Raw genomic sequence first — 25567 nt, 5'->3', positions numbered from 1 at the left:
ATCACTAATCTTATTTCTGACCAAAATTTATTATTATTATTTTTATTCATATTTTTACCAGCAAAACTTTCTTGCAGCAGATCAGACATTCTGAATTCTGATTTTAAAATACATTATAAGGAAAACATATATTTTGAAACACACACAGACATCAAGAATCAGAATATGAATCTCAACCATGGTGACATGTTTCATGCTGCAGTGCATGCTGGGAGCCACCATAGTATTAAAATCATGGCTCCCAGCATGCATTGTGGCATGAAACCATTGTTGAGATTCATATGCTGATTCTTGATGTCTGTGTGTGTGTTTCTAAAAAAAAAAAATTCCCACAATGTTTTTAAAAATCTAAATTCAGAATGTCCTGTCTGTTGCATTAAAGTTTTGTTGGTAAATATAATATATTATTCACAAATAATCACATTTCAGGAATAAGAATAGTGAACTATTCCCCTTGATGATGCTGTTATCTAGATCAGCTGATCATTTTTGTTTATGGATTTCTTTGTAACAAATTATGTGTTTTGTAAAACACTGTTGCAAAGATCACACACTCACACAAAAAGCCAAGAGTCACCTAAATGGTGACCAAACATTTTCAATAAAAAAATCTACATCTGAACTTTATTCTTAATAAGAACTTCTGTTTCCAATAGACAAAAAATGTTGAATTGGCTCAACTACAAAAGATTTGTTACAGAATAGTTGCACCTCTCCAGAAAACAAATAATGTCAAGTTGAGTCAACTAAACGTTTTTTTTTGTGTGTCACAGACAACTTATTTTCAGTTCGTATAACTGTTATTTACAAAAGTTGAGTCAACAAGAAAAAGCTAGGGGAAATTAGTACTAAGATTTTTTATTTTATTTTTTTTACGAGATTTTTACAGTGTGGATTTTCGCTGAACCAACACAACAAAATCAGTAATTTCAACTTTTTTCAAGTTGTGTTTTTTACAGCGTAGGAAATAATAAAGAAACAAAACTTAATTAATGAAATATTCATTCATTCTCCATAACATTGGTTCACACACACATGCACACCTCACACACATTATTATTATCATTATCATTATCATGGCAAATATTATCATTATTATTACATAGGATAAACCTCATAACACATGTTTACGTTGTTATGCCCATGTCATTATACACATTTGTGTCCTCATAAACCATATATAAATGAACACACACACATATTTCCACAATATCTCTGTATCTCACAAGCAACACGTATCACCTCCTGCTTTCTTAATACAGTAAATGCTATTGTGTCACATTTCAGTAGTTTTAATTCTACTATTTTACTATATACACATTTAATTCTACTACTACTTTGAAAGACACTTATCTTGCAGCATCAAGAAAAACTCTACTCTTTTCCACATATACAAAACATTTTCTTTACATCAACTTAAATGTAAAGTTAAACGCAATCACACACATAGTAGTATTGTCTTGCCTTCCAGTGGTTTAGATACGCATTTACAACTAAAACAGTATTTACTATAAATGTTTTGGAAGCCAAGTACAGTACAAAACTTAGGAATAGCTATATCGCTGTAAATACTCAGACTTTACTTTCCAAAGTACGTATTTCTGGTGTAAAGCAGGCAGACCAGCTCTGCTTTAGTATTTGACCTGAGTTTATAATTGTATACAGTTGTGATCTACCTTTAACATTTACTCCATAAAACCAGCAAATCATACTAAAACTGAATAAACAAAAGATTTGATTTTTATTACTGAAAAGTATGCCAATCGACTTATCAAAATCAAAAGACATGCTGTACACTTCCTGAATACTCACAACGGCCTCTGTGTCTTTTACTCAGTCAAACTTGTGTTTTATAAGAAATGTGTAATAAAATGTGTTTTGCTCAGCTTCCTCGACCACAACGATTTCCTGGAACTTTCCAAAGTCGATTGGAGACCCTGATCATGACCATGTCCGATCACATCTTCTGGAAGCATAAAGAGTTTGCAGAGGAGACACGCAGCGCTAATATGGCCATAGCGGCTTTTGTGAAGGTCAGGACAGCAAAGATTCAAATAAAGTACATGATTCAGTTAGATGCAGAACTCATTTTGAACTAGATATGTATGTTCATTGATTCTGTGTGTGATGTGTACTGTTGTTGCATTTGAAATTGGACAGCTCATTCATTGGTCCGTGTAGAGAGCCTACCTTTTCATAACGGTTTGTTATAAACTTGTAATTAATTTGCTATTGTCGCTGCAATCAGTTTTAATTTTAATATGCATTTTTCCCTTCCTCAGCGGTGCTTCACATTCATGGACAGAGGTCTCACCTTTAAACTGATCAGCAACTACATAAACATGATCACAGCCAGTGACAACAAGGTACCCGAACTTTTACACATTCTCACCGCAGTGACAATACACTTTGTGCTACATTGACTTCCATTCAAATGCATGTAAACGCAAACTCATGTGATGAAGTTTCACATCTAGCTGCGAACAAAAGTTTGGTGAACAATGATCTGCGAATTTGTAATGCAAGAGGATGTGTGACCAAAAGAGCTTCTGAACATGACAGACTGACTCTTGGCTCAATACAAAGTTAGTGTGAGCACAGCTTTAGCACTGACACATTAAAAGAAAGAACTTTTGTTATGCAACGACTGACATCTATTTATGTATCATTTATGTGTGTTTTTGTCTGGCTGTTTAATTCATTGACTGTCTCTGTTGTGAAGATTATCACTAAAGAACTGCTTTGTGTGTGGATGTTTTTGGGTGCGAATGTTATTTTTCTAGGCGCTGTTTGAGCTGAAGTTTGAGTTCATAAGAGAAGTGTGTAACTATGAGCACTGTGTCCCTCTGAGTCTTCCCATCCCGTCTGCACGAATCACAGGTCAGAGAGCAGCGAAATCTCCACCTCTTCGTGTCTCATTCACATAACTTCATGCTTATCTTAGTTCTAATGAACATACTGTAGACCCCACCTAACATTCTGTCTGTCTCGTTTCTCTCTATCAGACAAGGAATCACTGGAAACCCAAAGTGCTCAGGGTAACTATTACATGTATTTTATTGAACTTGATATAATTAAACATAAAATAAAATTAAAAAAATGCTAAAAACCAATAAAAAAGTCTGATTGTTAAGAAAACCCAACCTATTCTCGCTCCAAAGGCGTCAAAAAAACTGAAGCATGGTCAAGCGCCTTGCGTGTCACTTTTACGGCCAGATTTACTAATAGCTTGCGTCAGTGCAAACCCTCTTTTGGCTTTAAAAAACTACTGTCAAGATTTACTAAAGACGCGCAGTGAAAAATTAGCTCTGAAAAGTCATGGACAGTTGTTTTTGCGGCTGATCTTATTGCATATGCATTTGTAGGAGTTTCCCTTTCAGAAGCAAAATGTATGGGAGGAGAGTATTTAAATGAATCACGCAAGGGGATTTACTAAGGTTAGCGCTCGTCAATGTACTGGTGTTTGCGCCATTATTTACCTCCCAAACAAGCACGTTTTAAACCAGGCGCTAATTTGCGCTGCTCTTGGTAGATCGTGTTGGCCATTATGGGAACGATCCGATCTGTGTTCTTTAATTTGCGCGTTGTCAGTAGATCACGCACAGAACTTTACACTCCCATCAGGAAGTTTTTTGTCTTATTCTAATTTGCCCTGTTAACTAAATCTGACCCTTAAGATGCTAAAAGTACCTCTTGACGTCTATATTGTGACTAACTAAGGAATGCCATTGCTTTTAATGAGAAACCTTTGCCTTCAGTCCACAGATGTGAAGGGCATGTGAATTTTATCATCATGACATATTTGGCAAAATAAAAGTTCTGTCGTCATTTCCTCACTCTCATGTCGTTTCAAACCCATACGACTTTCATTCATCTTCAGAACACAAATGAAGATATTTTTTATTAAATCTGAGAGCTTTCTGTCCCTCCATAGACAGCTACGCAACTACCACTTTGACGCTTCAAAAAGTTCATAAAAAGATCGTAAAACTAATCCATATGAATCGAGTGGTTTAGTCCAAATCTCCTGAAGAGACATGATTGCTTTATATGCTGACCAGATTTAAATTAGGCTTTCATTAAATCACACATCAGTTGTGGTAAACGGAAGCTCAAGCATGTTCGCTTCATTCTCGTGTTACGCAGCGTGTTTGAGCTTTAGCGGGACGTTTGTTCTTGCGCGTCAAACAGGTTCGGTTGAGCTTCGCTGTTTATGTTTGCTGATCAATATTTATATGTGAATGAAAGCCTAAATTAAATCTGTTCATCATATAAAGTGACTGTGTCTCTTCAGAAAATTTGGACTAAACTGCTCAATTCAATTGGATTAGTTTTACGATCTCTTTATGAATTTTTCAAAGCGGTAGTTGTGTAGCTGTCGACAGAGGGACAGATATCTCTCAGATTTAGTCTTGCGTGTTTGGAGCAACGTGAGGGTGTGTAAATTATGACAGATTTTTCATTTTTGGGTGAACTTTAAGAAGGGGACACTCATTAACAATGTTGTGTTTTCTCTCTCTGTCTTACCTCTCAGTGGGCTTTCCAGAGTATAGTTTGACAGAAGAGTTCTGCAGGAAACATTTCCTCACAGGACTGTTGTTGCGAGAGCTGGGGCTCGCTCTGCAAGACGAGCAAGACCTGAGACACCTCGCCCTGTCCTGCCTGAAGAACCTCATGGCTAAACATTCACTGGACTCTCGTTATGCCGCAAAGGTGAGTTTTGACAATGATAGCACTTAAAATTAGGGCTGCACAATATATTGAAATTATCTAAATATCGCAAATGTATATATCGCAATATGCATATCGCAACGGCTTGCAGTAACTGGGGTCATGAACAAAAGACTCACTGCTCTTGGCTGAATAACTTTTGTAGCTTTAATTAGAATCAGTATATATATATTTAATTCATACATTATTCAGTTTCTGTTGTTAAATAAAAAATAATGTAGGCCAACCTGAAACCCTAAACCCTGTGGTTTACACTGATGTTAAATTTACCACAGTAAAACACTGCTGTTCACTTTCAGAAGTTGTAGGGATGTTTTCTTGTCACAAAAAGAATGTGAAACACTTGTGTAGGTTATATAATTTTAAATAAATATATTTTAAAGATTATTTAAGTTTATTTTACACACTTTAAGCATTATCGTATCGCATATTGAATATCGCATTATTTAATGAGTTATCGCATATCGCATTTTTCTTCAATATCATGCAGCCCTACTTAAAATATATAGTTGTTGTGCACCATTTCTGCGAATGGTTTTTAACTGTACTATATGTGTGTGTGTGTGTGTGTGTGTGTGTAGGAGAAACAGGCACGGATAGCCTCGCTGTACCTGCCTCTTTATGGTCTGATCCTCGACAACATGCCTCGCTTTTTCCTCAGAGATCTGTTTCCAATCTGCCTGACGGCTAGTGACCAGGTACACATGCTGAGGATATTCATCAATACAAATATAATTGAAAAACATAATATGTTGTTTTTTTAATCAATAACTGAAATCATTTGAACAAGATCTGAAGTTTAAACTGGGCTGTAAAGTGCTTGAATAATTGTACTTCATGCCTAACTATACTTGAGTGTTATTTATTATATATGATATTATTCACACCAAATAATCGATTTCACACCAAACACAATGCAAAAAAAGGGGGCAAAATTCCCCATTGCGGTATGGGACTTCTTATGAGGAAGCTCAACAAAACAAAGGATTGTGCCAAAACACTTTTATTATGTTTGAAAGCACAGCTGCTTCAATGAATGTAATAATGAATTTAATTTAAATTCCATTCTCACTGTCGCTCCTAGTGTGCCAGATGTGTTGTTTTCTCATTGCTCTTTCAATCAAATATCTGTAGTAGTTTCCAATGTGAGTGCTTTGCATAATTTTTGTATAATTACTGCTTGTAGGGTTTTTATGTGGATCACAGTTTTTGTTAATTACATGCTCAGACACACAGTATACAGCTGTATTTTACAGGCTACAATTATTGACCCAACAGAGTTTTCAAAGCACTCTGATTGGGGTGTTGATACATATTGCCTATGCAAAGTCAAAGAAGTGGTTGTTTTCACTGAAGTCTTAATAGAAAAGCAGCACCAAAAATAATTAATTCAGATGAAAATGGTTATTTATTTATAAATTAATTATTTAATTAAAAAAAAAATTACTTGGCAAAAGTAGTAGTAATAATTTCTTTCTACATACAAAAACAAATGATGTTTTATTAACAAAGTTTGGGAGGAACACTTAAAATGGTTACTCTCCTAACCAGAGATACAGTGTAAAAAGCTTTTAACTACAAATAAATGTGGATCATTTTTTTTCTTTCACATTTAAGTCAGTTTTGGGTAAAATTTTGACACTGTCACATACAAATCCATAACCAAAATCCAAAATGTACCTGTCCTTTCACAGCCCAGATTTTATACACATAATCCATTAATCAGAATGAAATTTCATTTGCTTCTCTCCCATTCCACACAATAATGTCCCTGCACTGTTAGACCTTACCGGGTTTTTTTACAGTAAAATACTGGCAACACTGTTGCCAGTAAAATACTGTTAATTGTACAGTTCTTTACTGTAATCTAGTTTGTTTCTGTAAAAATGCACTAAATTATAGTTAACTAATTACACTTGCAGAAACCGACTGCCTTAAATTGACCAACTGTCATTTAAATGTATTAACTAAAATTTATAATGCATTAATAATGTGAGCAAAGTATTACTGTGAACTTCTTTCATTTGAGACCACTAAAAAACTATTGTACATAAAAAGATTTTCACTGGATCAGCAACTACACAGTCACCGCCTTTTAAATAAAGCAACATGCAGCAAATCATCAATGTTTGTAGATCTTCTGCTGGACTGAAGCACAGGCTCTACTCTTCAGCACAATGGTGACCCAAAAAAATAATTTTACAGTAAACTACTGGCAACAGTGTTGCCAGTATAAACCTGTTTTATAACTTACAGTTTATTACTGTTAAAATACATTTTGTGGGTGTGTCTTTTTTATCTTACACAGTTAACCCTTTCAACCCCTCAGGGAAATCCACACTACGAGTAAAAAGTAACGATGCAGTGAGATAATTAAGGGAATATGTAAGTGATTGTAAGCAGAATCACTGAAGAAAAGAGAAACACAAGAACAGAAAATAGAGAAACACAATAACTACGACTGACTTCCAGCCATTACACATTATTACACTTATTATTAACCAGTATGACTTTATTTCTGTCATACAGAAGTTGTTATTGAGATGTTTAATTGAAAATGTTTGGTTTGAAATTACCGTTATAGAGATCAGTGCTTGCTTTAGTTGGGATGCTGATGCTAAAACATTAGTTTTTCTTTTGCTACTTGAGCTGTGTTTTTGCAAGTCACACTTGTGCACACACAGTTTATGAATGACAAAATCATCATATTGCTTTTTCATTCACTAAGGAATTCATTCTCACTTATTCAGAGTTTAATCCTCAATCAAAAGTGTTACATTACCACCACTGTGAAAACGCAGCAATAAGATACAATGACTCTTTTTTTTTTTTAACACATGATGCATAACCAGAGAAACAGAGCTACACTGTATTTTAGAAACACCGAGATATCACAATTTAGCACATGAATCTCAACAATGGTGGCAATATTTATTTTTTATTATTATTATTATTCATGCCGCAGTGCATGCTGGGAGTTTTATATTATCCTGGAACCCGGCATGCATTGCGACATGAAACTTTTCACGATTGTTGAGATTCATATGCTGATTGTTGATATCTGTGTGGGTCTGAGTCAAGCAGGAGTAAAATAAAATTGAATGCACTATATGATTACAATATTCTTCAGAAGACCTGATTACAGAAATATTGATTTCATTTTGTAGATTTACAGATATATGCTAAATATGAGAACTATAATTTCAATGATTATATACAGGAAAAATCTGAAAAACAGGCGTGTCCAGGATGATTGTGACATCATCACAAAAAAATAAAAACACCTGATCATCTTCCTCTTGACTTTTTCTTTCCATAACAAATGTGTTTTATAAACTCACCGTTACAGCAGTCAGAGGGAGATGAATGGTAAGAAGTCCAGGGACAAGAGACCAACTAAAGCAAATACTGATCTCCATCATGGTGACAACACATTTTATTAATAACTAAATCTCTGTTAATTCTCAACAAGAACTTTTGTACATGTATGAAAGAAATAATCGTAAACTGGTTTGTAAACTGGTTTCACACTCAGTGTTACTGGAAGTCAGTTGTAGTTTTTGTGTTTCTCTTTTTTCTGTTCTTGTTTCTCTGTCCTTCAGTGATTCTGCTTATCAGGTGTTCATCAGTGTCTCAATTCACTCACTTCTTTTCATTCAAGTGGACTATATTAGTGAACTAATGTAGGGAATAGTGAATGAGAGTATAGGGTGTGATTGGGAAAACAGCCTCTGAGTGTTGACTTTGAGCACTGTTAATTCACAGTATATTCCTGTAGGCTACTTTTATTTTCTACGGTATATTACTGTTTTAATGGAAAATGGTATAATATTGTCAGAATTTTACAGCAAGGGTTAACAGTGTGCGGTGATTGTTCAGTAATAAGATTTCTTTCACAGGGTTCCAGAGATGATCTCAATGTCGGTGTAGGTTTAGCAGGTCAGGTGACCCATGTCTTACGCCACGGGAACTCAATGGATGCGTCCTTCTCCAAGGAAGTACTCAACTCCATTACAGGTGTAGTGATGCTGTTAGACTGTGTTTGACCTGTGTTTCATAGATGCTGCCTTAATAGAGTATTGTATACTTACCCAAAAATGAGGGTTCTATTATTATTCACATTTTCAGGATTTTGGTCTATTCCTCACACAAAGCTATTATAATTTCAGAATATTTTGAATATATCACATGGACTACTTTTATGGTGTTTTTTTTTTTTTTTTTTTGTCCTTTTTGGAGCTTAACAAACATGTTTTTTTAAAATGAACATCCTTTAATTCAAAATTCCTCTCTCATATGTACCCATTTTGCTTTCCCAGCCTTTTCTTCATTGGCCGTATCAACAGCTAATAATGCAGACTCCAGAGGTTCTCTCATCAGCATCGAGTCGAACCCCAGCAACAGTGACCGCAACAGTGAGAAGATGGATGGATGTGAAAAGGTGAGTAACTACATTACTTTTTTGCAGAGTCTGTCACTGATTCATCTATATTAGATGTAACTACAATGTCAGAAACATGCAAAAATGGTATCTGTGAGTGTGCAGCAGCACTGGGGCTGAACCCTCAAATGTTGAACCCTTTAATGTCGGTCAGAAACCCCGAACAGGTCTGTATTTGCACCTAAGGGAGTGCTAAAACAACAGCGGATTTACTCGGTGACGAGCCGTTGTAAAGGGACAAGTTTTGCACGTTTTATTCTAGTCCACCCGTAGAGTTTCTAATGATGGTTTTGGAAATTAAATGTTTTGGCCAATGTCATTTTAGCGTTAATTCAGTAAACAATTTAATTTAATTTACATATAGTCATATGAAAAGTATTTTATTCACCTTTATTAAAATTAATAATATATATATATTATGAATTAAATATGAATATTATGAGTCAAAATATGATCTGGTCTTAGAAAAGCAAAGACCTGGTTTATCTTCAAACAAACGAGGTACAAAGAAGGGTTGGTTATGATGCAAATATGTTATAATCGTGCACCAGGTGCTCTGAACATGAGCCAGAGCAGGCACACACATTTCACTGCGTTTTCTCCAAATGAATGGAGCCTTTTCACAGACTGTGGTGACGTGTTTCCACAGTTATTAACATCGTAAATCTAGCTAAGTTTTATTTTCATTTTTACACAAATTGTATATACATCCATAACACTATACTTTGTGTTTTATTACCCTGGCAGTAAATGACAGAAACTGGTTAACACTGCTCATGTGTTTCTAATACAACAGCTGAGAGAGGGATCGCAGATTTTCTTTCTCTCTTCTGACCAACATAATCAATCTCTTTTGGAAACTATTACCATTGTTTTCTTCTTTTGCTATTAGAGCAAATGGGGAGGTAAAAATTATATTTATGGTTGTATCTGTTCATCGCTATAGAAGTTTGCACGTCAAGTCAAGTCATCTTCATTTATATAGCGCTTTTAACAATGTAGATTGTTTCAAAGCAGCTTTACAGAGATAAGCGTATAATTTAAGGTAAGATTGTTTTGGCTTTATAGCGGTTCTTTAATTAAGTTATTTTCCAGCTAAAGTTAGTTTTGATTGATTTGCTTCCGTCGCAACGATCATTTGTTATTAAATTAGGGGCCGCTAAGACGACACCATTCTCTCTACACAGACTTTAAACGCGAACCTGTGAGAAACGCTGATGGCGTTCACATGCGCATTTAGAATTGGTTCTATAGTTATGTGCGTTTGAATATATGTGCGCAGGTTTGGACTTCCCTACAAGCCAAGCCTAAACAAAGTACTGGTGTTTCCTTATAAATTTTGATAAAGAATTTTATTTTATTTTGTCGCTTTGGGGTAGGAATGCGAAACGGATTTCCCCGACGACGCTTTATCTATAGAGTGGTAAAGGGATCCTCCATAGGGAGAGACTAGTTGGCACTTCAGCACTGCGTTGTCATCGGGTTCAGGCACAGGTCCTTCGTCAGATCTGGATACGGCCTGGATCCGGCAGGCTGCGGGAAAACCTCGGGATAAACAAAGACACTAAAATTAGCGTAGATGCCATTCTTCTTATGATGTAACGAGTACATCAAGATTTATGGGAAGTGTTCCCGGTTCCAGCTGACCTAATCTATGCAGCCTACCATTGAATTATAGAAGTCTATAATGTATTATGTGAATGCTAGGTCAAAGAGATGTGTCTTTAATCTGGCTTTGAACTGACAGAGTGTGTCTGCTTCCCGGACAATGGTAGGAAGACTGTTCCAAAGTTTTGGTGCTAGAGGGGAAAAGGATCTACCGCCAGCAGTCGATTTTGATATTCTAGGTATTATCAACTGGCCGGAATTTTGAGATCGCAATAGACGTGAAGGACTATAATGCGTTAAGAGCTCGCTCAAGTACTGCGGAGCTAATCTATGCACATCTATGACGACTTCTGCTTCTGAGAACCCCAGAAACGTATCAGCTAAGATACTGCAAAATCGTATCTATTATCCTTACATCGACATCAATTAATAAGCATGTATGTGTATTTTTCTTTTTTGAGGAATTGCTCCTGTATTTATAACACCTAGTCCTGGCAGACTTGACTTCTGATAATGTTTCCAATAAATGATGTTGTCTGAAGTTTTGCCTAGGAATCAAAAATGATAAAGGAATGGCTTATCGTGGTTATAGTCATATGTGTAACATAACACAGTCTAAATATGACATTCATTTCTTTATTCTTTATTCCGGCATGGGCTGCATGGCCCTGGCTGAGATCACTGAGTTACGGGTTGTAGTCTAACCAGCAGAATGGAAAGTATGGCACTTGCTACTGCCAATACACACACGACATGCGGCTGTGAGCAAGAAAGACATGTTGCTGCTGTACAATACAGCACACATGACTTACAGTAGCAGATGTATACAGGTGGAGCTGGGGAAGGTGGAGGGTTTCTGAAAGCGCTCTGCAACTGCTACAGCAAATGCTGACCAAATATTTGAAGGTTGAGCGAGCTCATTGGCTGCTGATACAGAGGGAACCAATCATCTGTTCCCTATAGAGAATGATGTGACTGCAAGCAGATCAGCCTTCCCATCTAGAGTTTCATGGTGTGAACTTTGACTCTGACTATTGTAACAATAGAGTGATTGTGATCGCTGTTTTCAGGTTGCCAGGCCCCAGTCTCTAATTGGATTTGGTTCACGCTTTGACAAACTGGATCAAGCGGAGACCAGAAGTCTGCTCATATGCTTCCTGCACATTATGAAGACTATTTCAGAGGGTGAGACTCCTGAAACACCAAACCTTGAAAGATGATGTCTATTGCACATATTCAAATCTCATACAGTAGCATCTGTAATGGCCTGTGACATATTTTATAATGTTCTGAGGATGATTTGCTCTCGGTGTTGCAGAGGTGATGGTTTCATACTGGCATCGAGCGATTCCCCAGGAGATCAGTGATTTCTTCAATATCCTGGAGTAAGTGACTCTTTTCATAAAGACCAATAAGTGGATGAACTTCAAGAGAGGAATGGATGAGAAGTCACTGTGTGTTTCCGCTGTTTTACGTATTTCTCTTTTAAACAGACTATGTCTCCAACACTTCCGGTTCCTTGGAAAGCGCCACATCGCCAGGTAAGATCTCTCCTCGAACAGAAGTGTTTTACGTGTGCTGCAGTAAATCTACATGAATGTAGGAGTCATCTTTTCTTTTCTCTTCTTTCTGTCAATGATTGTGTATATATGCGCACATGCGATGACTGTTTTTCTTCTCATCCTTTGTTCTTTGAAATAATATTCAGTAACAAAACACATTTTTGAAGAAGTCACTCTCTTTTATGCTTCCAAGTTGTTTGCTACTATAAGTTTCATATTTTAACTTCATATGTTATGCATGACTGTTTTTAAAACTTCACTGAAGTTTAATTGGAAAAATTAACAAATGTCACTGTTGTAACCTGATCCTACACTGTTAGACCTTACCGGGTTTTTTTACAGTAAAATACTGGCAACACTGTTGCCAGTAAAATACTGTTAATTGTACAGTTCTTAACTGTAATCTAGTTTGTTTCTGTAAAAATGCACTAAATTATAGTTAACTAATTACACTTGCAGAAACCGACTGCCTTAAATTGACCAACTGTCATTTAAATGTATTAACTAAAATTTATAATGCATTAATAATGTGAGCAAAGTATTACTGTGAACTTCTTTCATTTGAGACCACTAAAAAACTATTGTACATAAAAAGATTTCCACTGGATCAGCAACTACACAATCACCGCCTGTTAAATAAAGCAACATGCAGCAAATCATCAATGTTTGTAGATCTTCTGCTGGACTGAAGCACAGGCTCTACTCTTCTGCACAACGGTGACCCAAAAAAATAATTTTACAGTAAACTACTGGCAACAGTGTTGCCAGTATAAACCTGTTTTATAACTTACAGTTTATTACTGTTAAAATACATTTTGTGGGTGTGTCTTTTTTATCTTACACAGTTAACCCTTTCAACCCCTCAGGGAAATCCACACTACGAGTAAAAATTAACAATACAGTGAGATAATTAAGGGAATATGTAAGTGACTGTAAGCAGAATCACTGAAGAAAAGAGAAACACAAGAACAGAAAATAGAGAAACACAATAACTATGACTGACTTCCAGCCATTACACATTATTACACTTATTATTAACCAGTATGACTTTATTTCTGTCATACAGAAGTTGTTATTGAGATGTTTAATTGAAAATGTTTGGTTTGAAGTTACCATTATAGAGATCAGTGCTTGCTTTAGTTGGGATGCTGATGCTAAAACATTAGTTTTTCTTTTGCTGCTTGAGCTGTGTTTTTGCAAGTCACACTTGTGCACACACAGTTTATGAATGACTGCAGTTATAATGATTATGATGACAAAATCATCATATTGCCTGTTCATTCACTAAGGAATTCATTCCCACTTATTCAGAGTTTAATCCTCAATCAAAAGTGTTACATTACCACCACTGTGAAAACGCAGCAATAAGATACAATGACTCTTTTTTTTTTAACACATGATGCATAACCAGAGAAACAGAGCTACACTGTGTTTTAGAAACACCGAGATATCACAATTTAGCACATGAATCTCAACAATGGTGGCAATATTTTTTTATTATTATTATTATTATTCATGCCGCAGTGCATGCTGGGAGTTTTATATTATCCTGGAACCCAGCATGCATTGCGACATGAAACTTTTCACCATTGTTGAGATTCATGTGCTGATTGTTGATGTCTGTGTGGGTCTGAGTCAAGCAGGAGTAAAATCAAATTGAATGCACTATATGATTACAATATTCTTTAGAAGACCTGATTACAGAAATATTGATTTCATTTTGTAGATTCACAGATATATGCTAAATATGAAATACCCATAAATTCAAAGAATAAATACAGAAAAGATCAGAGAATCAGACATGTCTAGGATGATTGTGACATCATCACAAAAGCCATAAACACCTGATCATCTTCCTCTTGGCTCTTTCTTGCCATAACAAAAGTGTTTTATAAACTCACTGTTACAGCAACCAAAGAGAGAGATGAATGGTAAGAAGTCAAGGGACAAGAGACCAACTAAAGCAAATACTGATCTCCATCATGGTGACAACAAATTTTATTAATAACTAAATCTCTGTTAATTCTCAACAAGAACTTTTGTAAATAATCTAAATAATGTAAATAATCTTTTGTAAATAAATAATCGTAAACTGGTTTGTAAACTGGTTTCACACTCAGTGTGGCTGGAAGTCAGTTGTAGTTTTTGTGTTTCTCTTTTTTCTGTTCTTGTTTCTCTGTCCTTCAGTGATTCTGCTTATCAGGTGTTCATCAGTGTCTCAATTCACTCACTTCTTTTCATTCAAGTGGACTATATTAGTGAACTAATGTAGGGAATAGTGAATGAGGGTATAGGGTGTGATTGGGAAAACAGCCTCTGAGTGTCGACTTTGAGCACTGTTAATTCACAGTATATTCCTGTAGGCTACTTTTATTTTCTACGGTATATTACTGTTTTAATGGAAAATGGTATAATATTGTCAGAATTTTACAGCAAGGGTTAACAGTGTAGCATAACATGATCAGTCAAAAAATGATCATTGCTGTTTATTAGCATGCATGTTATATTGGCTGTTAATTAGTCCTTATAAAGCACATATTAATGCCTTATTCTGCATGACTATACATCCCTTAATCCTATCCAACACCTGAACTTAACAACAGCCTTACTAACTTTTAATAAGCAGTAATTCTGAGTTTATTGAGGTAAAAGTCATTGTTAATACTTAGTTAATAGTGAGAATTGAACCCTAAACTAAAGTGTGACCATGATTTTTAAAATCACTAAATCACTTACAAAGGTCAAATCAAACAATAAGTTACAACTGCATGATGTAACCACTTTTTGTGTGAATGTTGGACAGCTCTGATATGAGGAATATTTTTGCTCAGGTGTCTGAAATGTAAACCATAGGAAATATTGCTTATTACTATATAATGACTGCTGTAGTATATGAGTGAGTAGTAGCCTATAGTGTCTGACTTTGCTCTCATGAACGAAATTGATTCCCACTATTTTATCTGTGTTTGTGTTGAGTTTGCCTACTTGCTATTTCCATTGTTATATCATGTTTAATCTTACACGTCTCCCTCATCACACTCTGTCCCCATGTTTTCCTCTGTCTGGCTTCCACACATAAATTCACATTCTCACTGTAAGACACAGATAGTCATTCAGCAATCTCTAGACTGCTATCAAAAACCAGCATGAGACGTTTAACTTTTGCCAGTTAATATCACAATACAAACTTGACTTTTCCTGCTCTTAAACACTCCCCTAGAAGCTTGGCTTTGATTTTCTCCTGTCTATAATGGCGTGAGCAGGATGGTTTTGGGATGAAGGTTGGCATTAACCCTGCTCTGATTGGCTGGTTGTGTGCGCAGGAAGCTAGCGGCCGCGGTTAAGCTGGCTCAGGCCACACAGAACAATGGCACCCTGAAGGGGTCTAACGTGTCCTACCAGTCTTCAGGGCTCCTACCCCAATGGTAAACACCTAACCGGTCTACACTGAGCTCCCCAAAATCACTTAACATGATGTGTGCAATGCATAGGACTAATAATTGCATTTCTTAATCCTGATTATAACATCCTCACACATACAGTAGCCACACATTCACAAAGCATTTGTCCGTGTGGGTCCCACTTTATATTAGGTGTCTTTAACTATGTAACACGGCAAAAAATGAACTTGACTTTTGCTGCTTCTGAGGTGGGATACGGGTATGGTTAGGGAACGGTTTCGTGATATGGTTAGGTTTAAGGGTTGGTTATGGGGTTGAGGTCAAGAGTATAATTATAGTGTAATAATTACATTATCAATTGCAATCATAAGTAAACATGTACAGTATGTACACAATAAGTCAAGTCAAATTTATTTACATAACTCTTTTCACAATACACATTGTTTCAAAGCAGCTTTACAGAAAATCATGAAGTTAGTGTTTATAATATCTTAATATCTTTATGCCTTATATTCACATTTATCGTCACAAAATGTAAACTATATTATCTCTGCTAAATGTGAATATAAGGCATAAAGATATTAAGTTGGATATGTGACTATATCCAACTTTATATAAAGAGCTGGGCAATAATATAGTTGCATTTTCTGACTAAATAAAAAAAATCAGGCAGTGGGGATTTGCTATATATTATATATTGTTTTTTTTGTGAGTGTACTTTATGTTTGCGAATAAAGTTGGATATTACATATATCCAGCTTTATATATAGAAAATAAGTGAATTATGATTCCTTTAAATGTTAGTACATAGTACTTAAAGACACTTCATGTAAAGTGGTTCCGTCCTGTGTAAATATCATAGTTCATCATGTCTTTTCACAGATGTCTTCAGTGTGGGAATCATGTGTGTCTGTATCCAGCGAGCCCCTCTCATACACCTCCTGATATACTCCATATTTCCGTGTTGTTGCAGAGAAAGTGAATGGCTATTTAGTGTTTAATTTTTAGCTAAAATGTTTTAAAACTGCACAGGTATTCACAGTTTACTAAGAGCCAAATTTTCAAGATACTCTTGACAGTCTGTAAACACTGAAAGAAACAGCCAAGAAAGTGTAGAAATAGAGGGAGAAATGATAATTTTTTCTCTGCTATTGTCATGACAAGTCTAGATTCTGTTATTGCTGTTACTGTCACTCCTCTGTTTAACCCTGAATGCTGTTGTTCCCAGGATTGTGTCCGCTCCGGATGGGCACAGACACGCGCGCTCCCAGACCATGCCCATCATCAGGGGGAAGAACGCCCTCGCAAACCCCAAACTGCTGCATATGATGGAGACAGGTACAAAACACTCAATACACCTGAACCACTGAACAGCCATTCTGCTGTGTGTTTCAGATACATATGGTCAACTTTGAATCATGGAATTGATCATTTATTGAGCCATGAATATGTATTTTACATAATACTGTGGCTCAGAGTGGATGGCAATACATATGATCTGGACATGTTTTTAAAGATTTCATGAGAAATTTAAACTACTGTAATGTGTGTTTAGATGGAAATGCTCCTGACGGAGAAGCCGTCAACCCTACAGACATCGAGGCTAACCTTTCTACTGAAGTAGCCCTGACCGTGCTGGACGTTCTGGACCTGTTTGTTCATCATCACAAGGTATAGACATAACCTTTAATGACATCCCAAAATAAATAAAAATAGTATTGTTGTCTTGTTTCCAGTCCAATTGTCTAAAAATTCTTAAATCAAGAAGCATTTATTAGATAAGTAAAATGACATGATATTATATCTTGTTTTCTAAAGAAAAAAAAAACTTTATTTTCAACAATATTCAACAATTAAGTGATTTTTTTGCTTAAAACAAGCAAGATTATCTGCCAATGGGGTAAGAAAAATAATCTTATTCAAATGGAAAACAAGCCAAACCTCGCTTAGCTTTGATTTTTCTTTCAGAAAACAAGATTTAATATCTTACGTCATTTTACTTCTCTGCTTCTTGATTTAAGAATTTTTAGATATTTGGACTGGAAACAAGACAAAAATACTAAGTAAGAAAAGCATGTTTTGCAGTAAGTATGTGAATTGGGATTTGTGCTTGATGATTTACTTAAAAACTCCTAATATCTAAAAAAAAAAAAAAAAAAAGAAATACTCAAAAAATACTCAATATGTCAATATGTGTGCACAAAGAGGAACACAGGAAGAAATTATATTAAAATATTTAATTATTTCCATATGGATCAATGACAAGTGAAGATGTCTAAGATGATAAAGAGGAGAAGATCTTTGTGAAATATTTTTAAATACAGGGCAATTTAAATTTTAAATAAAATGTACATTTTCTACAATTTTATTTTAAAACTATACAATTGCCAGGTGATGTAACATTTAAATAAGAAATACTTAAAAATTGAAAGTACTAAATGTTTCCAACATATTTTTCAAGTTTTTTTTTTTTTGAATAATGAATATCAAATAGTTTTTTCAGTTTCTGTTTCAGTCACAAAATGTGCCCTTCTTTAGTCGGATATTAAAAGAAGGATTTCAAAAATGATGACTGTCTAAAGATGTTTTCTCCATTGTATCTTTTTCTTCTCACTTGACAACAAACTGCTTACCTGCACTGACTTTGATCGGGTGGACAAAAGTACTTCAAATACTTTCCCAACAATAATATTTCCAAACAAAATTACTTCACAGCTTACCGTTTTTATGAAATAATGACTCAAGATTATGTCAAGCTGCATATGCCAACATTAACTTAAGTTCAATGTCAATTTTGATATAAATTAAAGATGCTACTAAATGTCTTAACACTGTCCTATTTGCAATGTGATGGATTGTGAAACTATTCTATTAAGTGTTTAGGCCAAAAATCAAGTCCATTAAAATCACTGCAAAATTCACAGTCGTGTTTGCCAGTATAATCAATGCAAATACTATTTAGGAAACATTCAATATGTGATGCAGCCATTCTGTGACTGTTTATCTGCTTGTAAAGACATTGCGTGTGTTTCCTCTAAGATGACTAACTCCTGCTCCTTCTCTTCTTCTACAGAAACAGCTGCAGCACGATGAAGGGCAAAACTCTTTGATGAAGAAAGTGTTTGACACGTACCTGCTGTTCTTCCAGATCAACCAGTCCACCACCACCCTCAGACACGTTTTCACTGCCCTGCGCCTCTTCATTCAGAAGGTTGAACCCTTTCTCTACATATCTTCAAATCCGGGGATTTATTTTACAAGGAATTATTGGGAGCATTACAAGTAGAGCATTTCTGTGCCCTACTCACTCTGAAGGGCAGAGCACTTAAAGTTAAGCAATTGTGTAACTTTTAATAGTGTAGCAATTTAGGACAATTGAAGGAAGCTTCTAAATGTAAATGCAAGTTATCACATCAAAAGGAATTATTCTATTTACATGTATACAAGCTCGTGTATTTCGCTTCAATCCAAAGTTCAAGTTTTAGTGAACTCCAACCTGCAAATTCATATCACAAGAAGACTTGTGACCAGTAGAAGATGAATACAGCACGCCGTGACCTCTTGAATTAAAACTGAATTAAAAGAACGCAAAATTAAAATCTGCAGGATTGTAGTGTTGCAGTAAAGTGGATTTACATTTTTTATGTATTATATTTAAAGAGGCTACATGCAACTTTTTCCCCAAAATAAACGTAACAATAGCCTTTTTATTTGACCATTTATGACTCAAACATCTCCTGATGAGCATACTGACACCTTGTCCGCTCACAGTGGGTGCACCTATAAGCCTGTATCCTATTTTTCCTATTTTCTGTCGGGTCGGATTTTTCGCGCGCTGTCTAGCGTGACGTCAAGCGCGTTCATGTTAAACGTTTCAGATCCTATGTTCAGATCACTCTGCCACCACCGCTAGTCAGCAAACAAACTTAGTTTCTCAAACAATATATGTATTTGACTTTTCTTACCTCTGTAAACATAATGTTGACTTCTTTGCAGCGGATGACTTGTGAAGTGTGCACGTACGAGAGCGAGCAGAAAGGAAGAGCAGTTCCGTTTTTTGGCCACAGGTGTCAGTCGTGAGTTTAAATTTCAGAAAATCGCATGCAGCCTCTTTAAAAAAAAAAAAAATTAAAGGAACGCAGAGTGTGACGTTATAGGACAAACCATTGCAGAGTCTGTAGAAATGTTGTATGCTCAAACTCTAGTGTGACCGCAGCTTCATTTGGAGCAACCCTTCATGTGACACCCCCTTTTCGCAGTGCAATAACTCAATTTGCTCATTTTCTGCCTGATTTTGTAATTATTGAGTTCACCTCTGGTCATCCGATGTATTTAAACCCCTTTTTAGTGGACCAAAACCTACTAATGTTTAACAGTCATGAATCGTGGTGCAACTTCTAACATCTTTACCTTTGGAAGTTTTTTAGGATGCTTAAAGTGTTTTTCCCCAGAAGCTTTTTGTGGAGATGCATATATGAAATATTCCTTGCATTTAGCCACAACATCGAAAATAGCAGAGACAAAATAATTTCATGTTTTATGATTTTACAGAGAGACAGAGACTGGCATCTGGCATATGAGGGCCAATCCTGGTCCTGGAAAGAGAGACATCTGAAATGTGCAATGTTGTCATAAGAACAAAAATATATGTGATCCATGATGGCAAAATGAGTCGCAATGAGAACATTTTCAAACATGAGTTATTGTTCTATTGCCCTTCTCTATTAAACAAACTTCAAAAATGTTGACTGAGACAAAAAATGCCTGAGCTGCACCTGTTTGAAGTTAGTTTTGAGAAAAATCAAGTTAAAGTTTTCTGAAGATTTCAAAATAAAATCACCTAGCAACCATAACTTAAATCCCTGGTGATACCATCAAATTTGGCAAAACCAAATATTTCCTAAATATCTATAGGAAAAAAACTTTTTTTTCCATGATACCACAATTGTTTGATAACATTAATGAAACAGAAGCCTATAAAAGACCTACTGTAACGCACGGATCTAATATAATGTTACACATCTGATGTTTTTCCCCAACAGTTAACCAAACGTCCACATAAGACATAACAGATCATGTTTGCGTGAATACTCACCAAGACATGTAATTCTGTGAATGTGTGTATATCGGGATCGCCCGCTGTCTTTGTGCACACACTTCAGATCTGTCAGTTAGCGTGAGTACGACAAAGGAAAGGTCCTCCTCTCAGAAAACACACAAATAAAAAGACTTTTAGATGTTTATTGCTATTTGGAGCATTGGGATCATTAGACAAGGGCTTAATGAACTTATTTTTGTGAAAACATTTTTCACTTGTTTTGCTTGTAGCTCGAAATTATCCAGTGCGCATTTCCACTCCTTTTGCCAGCACGGGTCACATGTGCTTTAAATAAAAATAATGCTGCATAAAGCTTCGTGACCTGTCAGAAATAGGCTATTTATTTTAAAACATTGGCAGGTCTGGCAAAAACTACATTTGGGACCCTGTGCACTGTGTACAGAAAGTAAAACTGATCACATTTAGCAGACAAACATTGTAGGTTTGAACCCGCGGTGCTCAATCCTGCTACTGGAAATGTATCTTCATATCTAAATGTATTTTATAAACATTCCTAATCAAACGCACCTGAACTAGCTGAGAGAACACCCTGTGGATCTCTGTGCTGATCTCGGCCTCTTCTTCTTCAGTTCCCGTCCACTTTCTTCCAGGGAAAAGCGGAGATGTGTGGCAGCCTGTGTTACGAGATCCTGAAGTGTTGCAGTCATCGCTCCAGCTCCACACAGACCGAAGCTGCTGCGCTGCTCTACTTCCTCATGAGGAGGAACTTCGACTTCACCAAGGGCAAGTGCATCGTCCGCTCACACCTGCAGGTAATCTGCGCTTACACTTTATTTCGATAGTCCACTTTAGACATTCTACTGACTATAAGTAACTTTGCAACTACATGTCAACTAACTCTCATTAGAGTATTAGTAGACTGTAGTAGACTAATGGTTATGGTTAGGGTTCGGGTTAGTAGAATAAGTTGACTTGTAGTTGCCAAGTTATTTATAGTCAGTAGAATATCTGTTGGGGAGCATCACAATAAAGAGTTAGCAGATATTAATCAGATAATACTCTAATGACGGTTAGTTGACATGTACTTGCAAAGTTACTTATATTTAGTAGAATGTGTAAAGTGGACTATCAGAATAAAGTGTAACCATCTTCTGTTATTTTGGTATGTGGGTATGCACAGTGTAGATGTGTTCAGACAACTACAACTCTCTGGCTGGTTTGGGGATTACGGGAATGTGAGAGACCGATGTGTATTGTGTGGTTTCTTCTCCTCCAGGTGATTAAAGCTGTGAGTCAGCTGATCGCTGATGTGGGAATCGGCGGTTCACGCTTCCAGCAGTCTCTGGCCATCATCAACAACTTCGCCAATGGAGACACGCCACTTAAAGTGAGAGTTTTGCAAAAATAACACTTTAAAGCTGCCGTGTGTAATGTCTGCGCCGCCAAACAGAACTGTTCAAACCACAAAATCAAACTATGAGTTTATTGGTCTCTGCATATTATGCTGGGATAGGCCTTTTTTTGATTTTAGTTTTGTTGTGAGCTACAAATGAATTCAGCAGAAAATATGGTTAAAATGCACTGAAAACTTGCAAGTTTAGTATGAAGTGGCAGGCACACAACAGATTTATAAAGAAGATTTCGTGACAACAAAGTTTGTAATAATTGCTCACTCCTGATAACATTTTAATGGTGGCCATTACCAAAGGACATATTCGGGGAAGCCACTGTGTTCTGTGTAGAGCTGCGGTTTGCTGGAGCACTGTTTACACAATTATACTTAAGCAATTTTACGAAGATAAATATTACTTTTCAAAGACCCGGATGTTCATCGTTCTTTTCCATAGAATGTAATCTTGTGCTTTCATCTAAAAAATACAATAAAATAGCAGCATAAAAGTAGTCCACAGTGTTAATGTACTCAGTGTTGGGGACATTTTTCAGTAGCTTGACAGGAGCTCAGTTGCTTTTAAAACACTGTAGCTGACTACTTTTTCCAGTTAGTAGCATTGTAAGCGCAACCAAAAGCTACACACCGTTTTGGGTTTTGGCGAACCTGCAGTGTATTGGAGAAGCAGTTTCTTCTTCAAACTAGATCACAAGCTAAAATTGTGCTTTACTGCCATCTACTGTTCTATCACTCCTCTTGTGGCTTTACGGTTCACTGAGAAGAGATCGTCTGATGATTACTTAAAGGATGAGTAATAGCCATTTTAAATTGATGTTTTATGGCACTCTATATTAAATGTCTGTTTTAATTACAATGATGAATCTGTGTTTCTCATTAATTAGATAGATAAATCTGTCTCGTCACAATTTTATATTGGGAGCATCACAATAAAGTGATAGCAGATATTAAGCAGACAGTCTACTAATACTCTAATGAGAGCTAGTTAACAAGTAGTTGCAAAGTTACGACAGAACGTCAAAAGGGACCATCAATATAAAGTGTTACAGACTATTGTGTGTCGGCTATCTTTGGATAGTTTACACAATAAAACAAATAGGCTAATCTTTGAAATCACAGTTGTATTGTATTATATTGTTTTTAACCCCAAATATTTTACTTAAAACATTCTTTATTAACAATTATTCATTTATTTGTAATATACAAAGTAGTTTCAATGTGGCTAGCTACTTTTTGATAGTAACTTGTAGTGTCGCTAACTACTTTTTCAGAAGGGTGGCTTGACTGTATCTTAACTACTTTAACTTATGTGTAGATTGTCAAACTACAGTTTCAGAGTAGCTTCCCCAACACTGAATGTAATAAATTCTTGTATATTAATGTTCCCTTTTAGTCCTCTGCATTTGTTCATATATGGCACCTCAAGACTAAGTCACCCCAATGATGTTTGATGTCACTGAAGTAAATTACCTTGAGGAGCCATATTTAACCTTCATCCTTCCCTCGCACTTTGTATCGCAGGTCAAAATGACCCAAAGCCCTAAAATTATACTTTTTTTTTTTTTTTTTTTTTTTTATATTATTTTTTCAATTTTTTAATGCAATTTCTCTGAGATTTGTTATTTTTTATTTTATTTACCTTTAAATGACTAGATTTGATCAATAAATAACAAATAAATAGTAATTTAAGCACATTCCTCACATTTTTTAAACTTAAATTCAACATAACACAATTTCATGCATAACTTTTAATTCAGCTCAAAATATCTTACATTGGGTGTCTTTGCCGACCTCTTGTGGAAAAAAAATATATAACATGATATTTCATGACTCTATCCACTAGATGGCCTTATAGCTCTTTATGGAGCAAATGAGCTGTTCTGATGGGTGCTAAAGTCAATTTTTCTTCAGGATGCATTCAGATACACATGTAGACTTTATAAAATAATATTTGAGTAAAGTTTTAGGTTTTTCTATGTGTACTGAAGCATTCCTTGCATTCCATTCATTCCTAAGGGGGTCAAATTGACCCACGAGGGAAGAATTTGTTACTTTTTTTTTAATTTTCGAACACAAAACTCCTCGAATCCATAAAAAAAAATAAAAAAAATGTGTTGTGTGTATTCGTGGTTCAAGTCCTAGGGTCTTGGACCCCTCTGATGAACACTCAATGTTTAAACATTTTTAAAAAATGAGTTTCAGGTCAAAATGACCCAAGGGAAGGATGAGTAAATGTATCCAAACAGGATTTAGAGCAACGACATAGGAGATTTTCAGTCATAGAAGACAAGAACAGCCCAAATCCATGACCTAGTATTATAACATTAAACAATAGTTATTTTGCCCTCTTCCAGAACACAACATTCCCGGCTGAGGTGAAGGACCTGACCAAGAGGATACGCACAGTCCTAATGGCAACCTCCCAAATGAAAGAGCATGAAAAGGACCCGGAGATGTTGGTGGACCTGCAGTACAGTCTGGCCAACTCCTACGCCAGCACACCTGAGCTCAGGCGTACCTGGCTGGAGAGCATGGCCAAGATCCATGTTAGGAATGGAGACCTGTCTGAGGTCAAAATCAGAGGATAAAGTTTATATGAACTTTAGTATTAGGGTGTTTATGTGAAATTTTAAAAACTTTTCCTTTTCCTTGTCCACTTCAGGCGGCCATGTGCTACATCCACATCTCAGCACTTATAGCAGAGTCTCTGAGGAGGAGAGGTGAGCACCTCCGTATTTAAGTGATGCATGCTTATGTCAATGTGATAGTTTCTCTTTTTTTTTCTTTTTTTTTTTTTGTGAACAGCATAAATAACCTCCCTATTAAGCTTTCTTTTGACATGCTCCTTGATCATTGCTGCTCAGATGTTGTTGTTTTTTTCAGTGCTGTATTTCTATATGAATGAAAAATGCTCCTTGCTGCTTCCTGCTTTATTCCTTATACTGTGAGTTTTTGTGGCCTTGTCATTAGATGCGTTCTCTTTGCTCTGGCTCTTGCATGTGCATGCTGGCATGAGTGTGAGTTTACACTAGATGCATGCTGGAGCACTCGCCTTCGTTCTGAGTTTGAGATAGGGGTGGGCAGTATGACCAAAATCCTATTCAAATATGACTAATTGAATATAATGGGAACAGCATCTATATATATAGTTATTTTTGCTGGAAATTCAGTGAATGGCCTTTTTCTTTTTCTTTTTTTTATAATTCAGGTGCTACTTCTTATCATTTCGTCATTCTTAACAATATAGCTAAAAGTCTTGGAACGGACTCTTCTACCCTTGCATACGGTGTACTGTCATACTGCCCAGCCCTAGGTTGCAAGTAAACCTGTGTTAAACCTGATGCCACTCTGCAATCA

General features: G+C 36.0%; 1 protein-coding gene across 2 annotated transcripts in view; it reads left to right on the top strand.

The window, feature by feature from the left end:
• dock10 (dedicator of cytokinesis 10) overlaps positions 1–25567 on the top strand; it is a 132986-nt gene that overhangs the window by 97970 nt on the left and 9449 nt on the right. For both annotated transcript variants that reach the window (XM_084125900.1, XM_084125901.1), the window contains exons 28-46: positions 1887–2033; positions 2283–2366; positions 2784–2880; positions 3006–3038; positions 4535–4713; positions 5313–5429; positions 8631–8748; positions 9051–9172; positions 11851–11965; positions 12099–12165; positions 12274–12321; positions 15666–15767; positions 16972–17081; positions 17299–17414; positions 18817–18954; positions 21432–21614; positions 22079–22189; positions 24565–24780; positions 24873–24930. In XM_084125900.1, coding sequence (XP_083982026.1) covers positions 1887–2033; positions 2283–2366; positions 2784–2880; positions 3006–3038; positions 4535–4713; positions 5313–5429; positions 8631–8748; positions 9051–9172; positions 11851–11965; positions 12099–12165; positions 12274–12321; positions 15666–15767; positions 16972–17081; positions 17299–17414; positions 18817–18954; positions 21432–21614; positions 22079–22189; positions 24565–24780; positions 24873–24930 — 2161 coding nt within the window. The remainder of the gene's footprint in view (positions 1–1886; positions 2034–2282; positions 2367–2783; positions 2881–3005; positions 3039–4534; positions 4714–5312; positions 5430–8630; positions 8749–9050; positions 9173–11850; positions 11966–12098; positions 12166–12273; positions 12322–15665; positions 15768–16971; positions 17082–17298; positions 17415–18816; positions 18955–21431; positions 21615–22078; positions 22190–24564; positions 24781–24872; positions 24931–25567) is intronic.

The sequence above is a fragment of the Abramis brama genome, assembly GCF_963993115.1.
Source record: "Abramis brama genome assembly, chromosome: 10".
Taxonomy (NCBI): Eukaryota; Metazoa; Chordata; class Actinopteri; order Cypriniformes; family Leuciscidae; genus Abramis; species Abramis brama.
The sequence above is the reverse complement of the archived record's forward strand: the minus strand, read 5'-3'. Positions and strand labels throughout refer to the sequence as shown.